Source organism: Pogoniulus pusillus, chromosome 6 (assembly GCF_015220805.1).
Source record: "Pogoniulus pusillus isolate bPogPus1 chromosome 6, bPogPus1.pri, whole genome shotgun sequence".
NCBI lineage: Eukaryota > Metazoa > Chordata > Aves > Piciformes > Lybiidae > Pogoniulus > Pogoniulus pusillus.
The window spans coordinates 20,250,099-20,262,426 of NC_087269.1; the positions used below are offsets into that span (position 1 = coordinate 20,250,099).

The 12,328-nt window shown below is 38.6% G+C and overlaps 1 protein-coding gene across 1 annotated transcript in view; it reads left to right on the forward strand.

Moving 5' to 3' along the window:
• FRMPD2 (FERM and PDZ domain containing 2) overlaps nucleotides 1-11,457 on the forward strand; it is a 64,390-nt gene extending 52,933 nt beyond the window's left edge. Inside the window, 14 exon segments of the mRNA XM_064145559.1 lie at nucleotides 56-159; nucleotides 1,130-1,228; nucleotides 2,861-2,968; nucleotides 3,094-3,210; nucleotides 3,685-3,920; nucleotides 4,450-4,482; nucleotides 4,484-4,579; nucleotides 5,501-5,531; nucleotides 5,847-5,984; nucleotides 6,462-6,547; nucleotides 6,741-6,888; nucleotides 7,954-8,168; nucleotides 9,478-9,576; nucleotides 10,898-11,457. Of these exon segments, the coding sequence (XP_064001629.1) occupies nucleotides 56-159; nucleotides 1,130-1,228; nucleotides 2,861-2,968; nucleotides 3,094-3,210; nucleotides 3,685-3,920; nucleotides 4,450-4,482; nucleotides 4,484-4,579; nucleotides 5,501-5,531; nucleotides 5,847-5,984; nucleotides 6,462-6,547; nucleotides 6,741-6,888; nucleotides 7,954-8,168; nucleotides 9,478-9,576; nucleotides 10,898-10,966 (1,579 nt within the window). The 3' untranslated portion in view covers nucleotides 10,967-11,457.
• The last annotated feature ends 871 nt before the right edge of the window (nucleotides 11,458-12,328 follow it).

Here is a 12,328-nt window from a genome sequence, read left to right on the forward strand (position 1 = left end):
GTGCTAAATACCATTGTTTCCTACTGTAACACAACCTTCGTTTCCTGTTGTTCAGATCCACATCAGGCTTATCCCAGTCAGAAATGCACATCAATTTGAATGGAAAGCAAAGGAGTTTTGATTACCTCTCTATCCATTCAACTCAGAACACAATCAGTGGTGAGTGTAATAATCATTAAGAAAGATAATACTCTTCTGTATTTATTGTTTCAATAGCAGGAGACCAAAATACATTCTACTTACACATTAGAGAATATTCTTTTGCAGTTCTAGTCCTGAAAATCAATCCAGAGTTTAGCAAAGCAAGCTGTTTTCTTCCCTTTGATTCCTGCTTTCCATCATGATTAGTGGTAAGGGACTTACTGATAAAATTATTCTATCAGTGGCTGTGGTGGTACAGTGGTACTTAGTGCTCTTCAGAGACATAGCTCAGTAAACATAGGACTCTCCCATAGGCTAATACATGGGACAACACAGACACCAGGTTCCTCTTTTGTTCTTTCATTTGTATGACACTAACTGGAATAAGAACTGGACACCTAATGTTCTGACAGAGGCCATATAGCACACACAAAGTGAGCAGACTTATGGAATATAAAGCTATGATTATTTGACTAGTCCGTTTTAAAATTAGAACTGTGCTTTAAGTACACTGTGGCAACTACACAATGCCAAGTAGTGTTTACACTACAAAAATCACTGCTGCAGTCAGAGCTAACTGGATTGCACCCACAGTGCCAGAAAAGCTCACAGGGCCAAAGGCTAGACTTTCCACAGGAACCCATAGGACACTTTGTGACCAAATCATCCTTATGTTCACTGGGCGCAGTATGCCCCATGATGCTTTAAATATCCTAATCTTAATTAAAAAGAGTTGCAGATAAATGCATAGCCTCTCAGAAAGGAACATAATAGGAAGATCTCACACATCTAATGTACATATTTTTTTCTAAGGAATGCAAATGTCCAAATGTGCTTGAGCTTCCTTCCTGAATATTGATTCAGAATGAATGGTCATGTGGGAAACAAGAACAAAATATATTTCATAATTTTTGTAGCCCCACTTCTGTGAACTATATGAATCTCCTTGCCTTAATCTGCATTTATTTTAGAAGTTTTGTTTCTGTAGCACCTGGATCACCAGCCATCCAGAAGGAAGTTTTGCTAAGTGGTCTAGAAAGAGAAATAGTTTGTGTCAGCCTAAAGCGTGACTCTAAAAATGGATTTGGTAAGTAAGCAACAGGAATGTTGCATATTTTAGTAGGACTATCAGATCCTAGTGCTAAGGAGGCTCAGGGGTGAGCTCATTGCTGTCTACAACTACCTGAAGGGAGGTTCTAGCCAGGTGGGGGTTGCTCTCTTCTCCCGGACAACCAGCAATAGAAACAAGGGTCACAGTCTCAAGTTGTGCCGGGGGAAGTACAGGCTGGATGTCAGGAGGAAGTTCTGCCCAGAGAGAGTGATTGGCATTGGAATGGGCTGCGCAGGGAAGTGGTGGAGTCACCATCCCTGGAGGTGTTCAAGAGGGGACTGGATGAGGCACTTAGTGCCATGGTCTAGTTGACTGGATAGGGCTGGGTGCTAGGTTGGCCTGGATGATCTTGGAGGTCTCTTCCAACCTGGTTGATTCTATGATTCTATGATTCTGTAACACTGAAACTTGTGGACTGGCTGGGCAAGGCACTAACATTTTTCACCTCATTTATTCTTCTTATATAATAAGACTATCAGTTTTTATGAAGAACTTAGAATTTCTGTGACTGGAAAGGACTAAACACATAGATCAAGACCACAGTTCTTTCAGACCACAGTGGTCAAGGGGACCAAGATCTAAGAGTAGAATGAAAGGAACAAGGGTCTAGTTTTGTATCTGGAACACACACACATAGAGTTATTTTATTTCTCTTAGATCTTACTCAGGGAGAGAAGAAGTTCTGGAAACCATTTTGGTATTGCCTGTAGAGGTGTGAAAAATCTATACATAAGCTTAATGTGAAAGTTTTCCAACTTCTGGGTTCTTATCTGGATAACCATTTTGTTTTGTAATCACGGAATCATAGAATGGTAGTAGTTGGAAGGGACCTTCAAAGGTCATCCAGTCCAATCCCCCTGCCAAGACATGACTACTTAGGGCAGGTCACACAGGAACACATCCAGAGAAAGAGTCTCCACAACCTCTCTAGGCATCCTGTTCCAGTGCTCTGTCATCCTTACAGCAAATCACATGCTATCACATTTTACCCTGTTCTTGTGGATTGGCTCAAAGGACCATCAAGTTTCACAGTTGACTGTTAATACAATTAAGCATCAAATTTCTAAATGGTGCAGGTCTGTGTGGATTATTCTTGTCCCAGCTGAGCTATTCTGTCAGTGAGAAGAATGCATTCTTCAATAGGCAGAATGTTTGGAGCTGGGATACTGAACCTGAACTACTTGAAAACATCTCTTACATATCCATTAGGACTTTACATGGCCCACCCCGGGGGCACTAGACTACATAATGTAGAGCACCATTCAAATTTCTCTAATGAGCTTTTATATAATTTTCCTCCTGCAGGCATAAAACAGTAAGGTGCATACAGTTCATAACTCTTGTAAGGAAGTAGTTGGAATCTTTGAAAGTCCCATGCCAGAAAAGAATTCTCACCAAGAATTTATATTTAAACACTCATCAAAGTCATTAGCACATTTTAATTATAAAGTCATTTTAAAATTCTCATAAATCAAGACCCTAATACTCCCCATTCTCCAAATCATGTCTAAGACATGACATTGGAGTAAGAGCCTTTTGTGTTCCCAAGCTTTGTGTTTTCTAATACTGGCAGCACCTCTGCATTCTCATGCTATCTCATTTTTGCAGGATTTGTAATTATTGGAGGAGAAAATGTAGGAAAATTAGACCTTGGTATCTTTATCGCTTCAATTATTCCTGGGGGACCTGCAGACAGAGCTGGAAATATCAAACCAGGTCATTGTCTTTACTTTTTAACTAAAATTAAAGTACTTTCATGGATTAAAGTTAGCTACTTATTTGCTTATTTAGATTTATTTGCTTATTTTCTTTATCCTTTTATTATTTTATTTTTTGTTAAGGAGGACGACTCATCTCTGTGAATAATATTAGTCTTGAGGGTGTTTCATTTAATACTGCAGTTAAAATCATCCAGAATTCTCCTGATGAAGTGGAACTCATCATCTCTCAACCCAAAGGTATAGAAAGGCAAATGACTCCGCTGGCTATGGAACACTAATAGTTAACACAGGACACTGGTATTTATTAGGCACTGGGATGCAGTAATATTTTCTTGGTACTCAGTGCCAGTTATGATAAACATAGGCTAACAGTGAAAATAGTCTACTTGTAGAACATGTGATCTCTGTCCTACAGTCAGTAAGGAAAACATCTCTTATGTGTTGCACTGTTGAATGTCAAGGGAATGTTGGCATATCTTTCTCTGTCAGAGTCATAGTTCTCTGCAGTCCTGAAGCAAACAGCTTTCTCCACACTTATAGTAACCACACTCCATTTTACAGTGACTGACTCATCATTTCATAAATCTGATTTCACAACCAGTTGATGTAGGAAGCTACCTTGTCCTCCTCTGGGGAAGTATAATAGTATTTACCTTCAAGTCCACTCACTGTTTACATTCAGCAATGTTTTATTTTGGTATGACTTTACAGATATGTATGAAGAAGGAGTAAGTGAAGAAAAGAATCTGTCAAGAGGAAACAGTACAAGTGGATCTGAGATCTCCTGTGTAGACAGTGGGAGAAAACAGATTCAGGATTGTCATACAGCTCTCTCCAAAGAACAGGACTCACACAGAGAAGAACTTGAGAAGGCTCTTTCCTGGAGTTTAGCACCAAAACTGGGTCCTAGGAGTACAGTTCCTTCAGTTAATAGACTGGATGTGGAGGTAACTGAGATTTTGATGCTATTCAGTAACACAAGACTCAGCATGTGTTTAACAAGATGCCAGACATATTAAGAGTGGGAAATAAACAGGATCTATTATTTTTTTTAATGAGGAGAAGAAAAACCTATGAATCTTATTTGTTACGTGGAAATGTCAAAATGCTTGATGTTTAGACTATCTGAAAAGGAATGGGGGAAAAGTTCTCCCTTTTCCAGTAAGGCACAAAATTTTATTTTCTTGTAATATTTTAAGTTTTCAATCAGACAGAAGAGCAATATTTTGTGTCTAATGTCCTACTCAAAGACAGGTTCCCTATCAATACTCATCTTATGCATATTTTAATGGATTATAGTTTAATTAGTGTAAACTTGAAGTAATATCTGGGATTAAAATGATGCCACTCCAGTGACGGCAGGATCAGGCTGTTTAGAGTTTTGTCTGGAAATTCTTTCCTTTTTTGATTCCTTTTCCTGACTTTTTTTCTGATTGAGATGCTGTAGTCTCATTAGTGTTTATATTTTTGAGACAGGAAGCTGATTCTTCCAATTTACCATCTCCATCTGGAAAACAGCTCAAAGGAAGTCTATACTGTGGAGCTTGTTAAAGAAGATGGGACCTTCGGAATCAGCGTGACTGCAAGTGTTACTGTTAATCTTTCAGTGTGTCTGTCAAATTGTCACATGGCCAAGAAACACTAGGGAATTGTGTTTATGAGGAACAATCATAGAAGACAGGCTGAAAATAAAAATAGTTAGTATGGCACCTTTCTAACCTATGTGTCCAATTGATTGGTGGAGAAAGCATAAAGTACTGACTCTGATCATTCCCCAGTTCTTGCCTGCAGAATCAGTGAAAGAAGTGCATCAGCACGAAGCCTATGGCAGAGCAAGGCTTTTTCATCCTTACTCAATTTGAGAACAAGACCTATCACTCAAAGCGGAGTTCAGACATCAAAAGATAGAGTCAGAGCTTCTAGAAATGCAGTGATGCAAAATAATTGCCTAAGTTATGACTGGTTTTACTGCTCCCACTGGGGATCCTGCAATTCAAACACTGTGTTCAAGCAGATCACACAGGATCGTGGCATGGGGTTAAACAGCAGCCTACAGGCACTGCTTAATTATTGACTGTCCTCCACATGTTTTGGCCTGTGCCTCAACAAGCAGTATAATAGAAGCCATCCTGTGGTCAGGGGCTGAAAATGTAGCTGTGTGGACTCAAGATATTCCATGCTTCTTATTCTGAAAGACAGAGATAGGGTTCCTAGTAAATTTTATTACTAGAATAAGGAAATACAGTTTTCTGAATATTTAGAGGACCAGAGAAGCAGCAATTAAAACTATCTGCACATTTGAATAATAATTGCTTGTCCTGGCTATCAAAGTTGAATTTACCCCTCCAGGCTCTGATGTCTTTATGATCCTTGCTGAAATGGAGTGGGAAACAACAGCTGTTCATTGCCAGAAGAAATTGAGGCTGCTTTCTCACCTGAATTTGGCCAGGGGATGTAGGTTGGACAGAACATGATTCTTATGTTAAGCTGGGCTTTCTCTGAACTAGTCTCTCAAATGTCTGTGCAGGTTCTGGTCATGCGTTATACACTATCTGAAGGTTAATAATTGGAAGCTTGGGCTAGAGATTAGCTGAAAGGTGCAAACCCATCCTTATGTTAGCATACTGAAAAGTTGAGAAATTTTAGCTTACTAAATGTTTTTATATAGCAATGTAGAAACATATTGCATTTTCCAGGGAAAATAATCCATGATTACTGCTTAGGAACTCGGCAGCAGACAGGACTTTAGAGTAACATACTTTTATTTTTATCTTGTTTTTGTATTTCCTTCCCCCCCCATATATTTAAGAAAAGGTAATTCCCAAGAGTTTCCTTGCAATGTATGTGTAAATTGCTTTATTTTTTTATCACAGGAAGAACATGTGAAGATTCCACTGTAATTTGTGGCCAGTTTTTGCAGGGTGGAATTATACTAGTGTGCGCACGGTGGATATACGTGAAGGTCAATTATTTCCGGGGACCAGCAGATAAGGATGGACAAATAAAGATAGGTACATATTTGACAATAAAACTCTGGGCTACAGACCCCAATGCTAGTGTGGAAATGCTTGCCACTGAACCAACAACAAATTACATTTGGAATTTGAGGTCACAGAACTGTTAAATGTAATATGAAGTCCATCGCTCCTCATCCTGTCCCTGTGTTATGTTGTAGATGTCTCATGAAAACCAGGAACCCCCCATACCAATGTTGAACAGTTACTCTCTGTAGCTGCACATGAGGCTAGAAACTCTGGCATCTACTTTGGATGTTGCTATGATAACCAGATACTATCATTGCATTTACTTGCAAAATACCCTGGTATGTTTTAAGTACTGTAGAATGTTGTACAACAAGCAGTATTGTTTTTATACAAAGCAACATCATTTGAGACATGTAAGTATGAAGATCTATTGCAATGTGGTTAGCCTCAAGGTTTACACACAGAATTGGGACATTAAAGCAATTTTTTTGTTTTTGGTCTCAGGTGATCGTCTGCTGGAAGTAGATGGCATCAGCCTCTGTGGCATCACCCACAAACAGGCTGTGGAACACCTTAAGAAATCTGGGCAGGTTTGTAGAACAACAGAATTCAGTAAGATATCCAGTAGAATCAACTGCATTCAGTACAAAACACAGTATCAAAACTGAGCTAAAAAACCCTTCCTCCCCACCCCACCCAACCCCATTCTCCTAAAAAGAAAAGTAAAAAAGACGTAGAGTCACTATGTACTACGTAACTCTGACCTGTTCATCGTTCCTGTAGATTGCCAAGCTGGTTCTAGAAAGGGGAAGCTACCAATTGGCAGAGTCACGCCTGACTGCTAATGACAGAAAGGAGGACCAATGTACAGTTGCTTCTGAAGCAACATCCTTCACAGATGGCACCAAAGACTACTGTTTTTTGACAGATGGTGAGTGATAAAAAAGGAAGTCCAGCTGACTTCTTACTACATGCAAGAAAGGAATGAATGAAAATGATTCTATGAAATTTCTGAGCTAAAAGGAATACTACATCCTAAATAAATAAGAAATAATGTTCAATATTAATGACATTATAAAAAATGAGTTCTAAACAAAATATTTCTGATGTACATAGAGTTACAGTTGCTAACTATAGCTGAATTTATCCTAGACATACATACTGTATGTCCCAACCCTCACGAGAGGGGGCTGGCAGAGAATACCCATTTCTGTACTCTGTAGCACTGCCAGACAGGAGGCAGCTGTGTTGATGTTGTCAGTCTTACTTACAAGAGAGCACCACCAACACAGCTGCTAATACAGTGTCAGGGACAAAGCTAGAGTGGATTGCTGCTGCAGGGCAAGAACTGGAGAGTTCCATCACTCCATTTTGTAAAAGCAGAAGATTCAGAGATCAATTTTCCTGTATTTAGCCAACAAATAAACGCTGCGGTTTTTACTGTAAGGCTGGTTTATAAATATTAGATTTGAACCATACTTTGCCATGGGACAGTTGCTACTCTGCATTGTCCCTAGCAGAACGGCATTCAGCTACAAGTGTGGTATTTGAGAAAGGGCTAGTCTCTTATTCTTGCTTGGATGGAGCAGTAGCTCCAATTCTAGCATCTGTTGCTTAGTGCAGGACTTTAACATCAGGTAGCTACAGAATAGTAAGATCCACCCAACACTCACAGAATAACACTAGGAAATGATGGCATTTCAACTTTCTAGTGCTGGAACAAAAGGCTGCAGTTTTTAATGGTCTTGTACCAGATTGTATAAAGTCCCTGAACACACAGTAGGATAGAATCCAATTCTTCTCATTCTGCCTATGCAATTTCAAGGGCTCACCCAAGTTAAAGGAACACCAAATCCTTTTTTTTTTTTTCCCCATTAGTATCAGTAGCTCCATCCCCTCAGCACACAGAGAAAAGATGTTACAAGGATATAATTCACATGAGCTCCTTACAGGGTACATGGCTCCTATTGTTTTTTCCAATCTGTGCTTTGAACAGATAATATATTTGAAGTCAAACTGACAAAGAATTCTGGAGGCCTCGGCTTTAGTGTTCTGCAAATGGAAGAAGATGCTTGTGAACACCTTGGAGGACCCATTGTCAGGATCAAAAGGCTATTTCCAGGGCAGCCAGCTGAAGAGAATGGTGGAATTGAAATTGGGGACATTATTTTAGCCGTGAATGGGAAACCTACTCAAGGACTTTTTTATCAGGTACCAGATGGTACTATCACTGGAACTCCAAATGGATAACATGTTAATACTGACAATGAGATGAAACAGAGTTTAAATTTAATTAGCACCAAAAAGAGATGGAATTTGCATATAATGATTTTGATTTCTCTATGGGAGTTCTCTAGAACTCTTACAGAGAATTTCCCTTCTAATAGAATTCTTACAGAGAATTTCTTCTGCTATTTAATTTATAAGTTTCTAAGATGGACAAAATCTATTGTAAGATACACACCAGTTGTTAATTAGTTGGAATCTTTGTTTCTGTTATGCACAATGGGAACATTGCTTTTCCCCGTGGTTGTTTATGCTCAGTAATGTCATCCTATATACCTTGCTGCACATTCAAATCTCTACCAGATGAGGCAGATCCAGAGTAACATTTTTACCTGGAAAGAGAAATTCTCAAGTGTTATGAAATGAAATGGTAAAAGAGCAGTGCATGCGGATTTATTTTTTTCACTGTAAGCTTTTCACTTCATGAAAAATCTCTGAATGTTGTGTAGAAATCTGCATTGAATAGATAAGATTGGTAACAAATAGAAAACAATGAAATCATGCAATTTTCCTGCTTACTGGTTGTTCCCATCATTAAATAGCTAGGTCGAAAGACAAGGTATTGTAAGTCCTGGACACCTGGGAAAGTGCTGAAATTGTACTTTTTTTCTTTTTAAACTTTATTTTTTTTCCCCAGAATCTGCACTTTTCCAGCACTGTCTTGCTCTCTGATGTACAGCCTTTTTACTCAGGTCATGGAGTGGGGCAGAAAAAATGTTTTGGCCTACAGCTTTTTGGGTTTTTCCCACTCTAGACTAAGCATTTATTTTCCCACTGTAGGTAAAATCTGAATGCCATTGAACAGATATTGTGCCACAGAGAGTCTTTGAGAGTCTTCCTTTGGTTGTGTCAATATGGCAGCCTCTGGAGCTATGACGATATGATTGACTGAAGATGTGTCCCAGCCACAAAGGTGGTTGAAAGAATTTGTCTGAAAGTCTTGATTTCTTCAAGAAAACAAAAAAAAGTAATATAAACCTGTGTGCCTTTCAGTGAAACAAAAGCTTGTAAGAAGAACTGACCTTGATTTAGAGAAACATTCACACAAATACTGTAGTCCACTTACATGATCATCATCCAGTAGCAAACTTTGGCTCCCATACACTGCTGAGAGGCACAAATAGTGGGAATCTGGCATTCACACAATAAGAATTGTCTCTATCTCATTTGGTGAATTAAGATGTACTATAGACTGTGTTCCATAAGAAATCTAACATTTGTTCTTCCTGCTTAGGATGTCCTGCACTTGTTGAGAGGAGCTCCTCCAGAAGTCACACTACTACTTTGCAGACCACCAAAAGGTGTTCTTCCAGAAATAGAACAAAGTGCCCTGGTAAGGCAAAGCTCATATCAGTAAACTTGCTTCTGTAAATCTGGAAAAACACTACTATGCTTTCTCTCCAGTTTTGAACAAGGGAACCTCCCCTTTTGTCCAAAGCCTTCTTTCCATTTCCTTCCCTTCTCAGCTTTAATTCTGTTTTTAGAATTTAACTGATTATTGCTTGACAATCAGAATAATAGAAATCTGACAGATGTTGGACTCAGATAAATGTGTTCACAACTTTTGAAGTGCAGTACTGTCTCTGGAATGAAAAAGCACATGCCCAAGCAGGCCTTCTAGTGATGCTTTTAATAATGCTCTACTAGATCCTCAGCTAGAAATTGCAGATATTTTTGACTGTAGCTATTATAACTGATGGGGTCGAGGTAGCTATATTACTCTCAAAAGCAGAAGGAAAAAAAGACTTTTTCCTATCCAGGCTTCCTCTTAATTAGCTTAAGTAAATTAAATAATGATTTCAACTGGTTATTCAAATTGTTATTGATAACAGAATCTTCAGAGAAATTAAAAAAAAAACACAACCAAATCCACTTTCCCCTCCCAAAAAACCTAACAACAACCAACCAAACAAACAAAATGAATCAAACATAACAATAACACACAAAAACCCCACAACAAACAAGCAAAAAACCCCAAAACTCCACAACAAGCAAACAAAAAAAAAACCCCCAATGCCTAAATAGTGGAGACTGCAGAGATTGAAGTGCCATCTGCATTATCATGCCTGCTTCTTTAACACAACTCAGCTACATACAGACAAATACCCTTATAATGAAACTGCATTTTCATTACTCGTGCTCTATGCAAAAATCACTCCCCTGCCATAGCTCCTGTCCCACCAGGATTTATAAGAGCTGTCAATGAGCAGAAATGACTGTCAAGACCATCTCCAGATAACAAACTGGCTCCTGTTGCTCTCATGCAATGTGCTCTTGGCTGATTCTTATGGTTTGCTGCACAGGAGTCAAATCTGAAAGGCAATTCTGCACAATGAAGAAAAATACAGACATAAATTTGTGGCATGATATGAAAAAGAGGCACTTCTACGTAGAGAATTTACTGGGAAAACTGAATGGTATAATAGTAGTTCCCTGTCTGGAAGTCCTGAAGAATGTCAAAGATAAACATAAGGGCAGAACAATTCTTTAGTATGAGAATAAATCCCTCTATTTTTTCTTTCCTCTCTTCCAGCGGCTATTTGATATTTTCACATTTGGATGCTTACATGTGTTACATCTTCAGGTTAATTTGTTTCTTATAGAAGGTGGGAGATTAAAAAAAGGAGTTACACTAACTCTCTGTTTTTTGATAGACTCCAGCACCATCTCCAAATAAGGAGTTTGAGGCAGAAGTGCCAGGCAGTGCAGAGGCAGGAAAATAACATAGATCAGTCTACCAGTGATGGAGGTAGCACCTCTCAGACCTTGACGACTGCCTAGATTCTCCAGTGGCAGCAGATTTCAGTGAGCCTCCTGAAGAGGACAGCTCCACTTATGAAGAGCAGGAAGCTGAGTTTACAGAGAAAATCACACAGAAATTTGTGATGCCCAGGGAAGATTTCTATAAGCATCTTCGGAAGTTTCGAGAAGCTACCACTTCTGAAGTGTCCACTCCTCTAGAAGAAGAAATGAAGCAGAACTGCTACTCACCCTGTGAATGTGGATGGCCAAAAGGTAGGGAATACCAAAATGTGCTCTGCAACTTTTCCTTCATTTCTTAAAGTAAATTGCTGTTTAAGCAGAAGGTTACCTGCTTCTAATCACTGCTGATTACTGAAGATTTTGTCATACCACCCATTCTGACTATCCTGATCTGCTATTTCTGTTCAGTCTTCTCTTATTATGGTTTTGTATAAGCCTGCATTGCAGGACAATTGTTGAGCACTGCACTATTGTAGACATTTATGCCTGTGTTCAGCTGAACTGACGCTGTTCAAAATTAGTGGACAGACTCTTGTTGACTTAGAGGAAAAGAAAACTTCCTTATTTATTATATGATTTCATTTCAGCTTCTCGGAGTTAAATAGGCACTAACATGTTTTTTTTAATTATATGACCCTTTTGCTTTCAATTTTTGTTCAGAGACAATGTTTTAGAAAGTAAATAAAAACAACTCAGAATGTGTGATCAAGGAAAAAAGAAAGTTATTTTAAGGTCTCCAGAAGGTAGCAAGAGCCCTGATCCAGAGGATTTATACAATAAAGTACAGTCCAAATGGACTCAATCTTCTTTTGTACTCTTTTGGGCATACCAGACACTGGTACACAGAAGATGATCAATTCCATTCTATTTATCTGTCCAAATGCAAAAGAATGTAAATCATCAGAACTGAAAAGATTGCTAGAAAGACAAGTTAAAGGTCTCCTAGGGACATTTAACCTTACAGTATTAGTAATTTTACCTAGAAATTAATTTCTATTTTTTCCATACAATCACTCGAAATCCTTTTGTTACTCTTGACATTTGTCAAGTACAGTCCAGACAGTCAGAGATTCCAGACTGAAGAGTCCCAACAGTAAGTCAGGTGGGACCATTATGGCAATTCATACTTTTAGGTCTTCTGTCTCTTCAGAGGAGAAGCTTTACTGCTGTTCACAATCGAAGTTACTACTTACAAATATGATCCTCTACTACTGAGAATAAAACCAACAGAAATATGTCCATAGCAAACATGTTTGCCAAATGATACAGTCTCAACAAAACAAAGTTTCTTGTGAGAAAATACAAATTTGAAGAAAAATTGT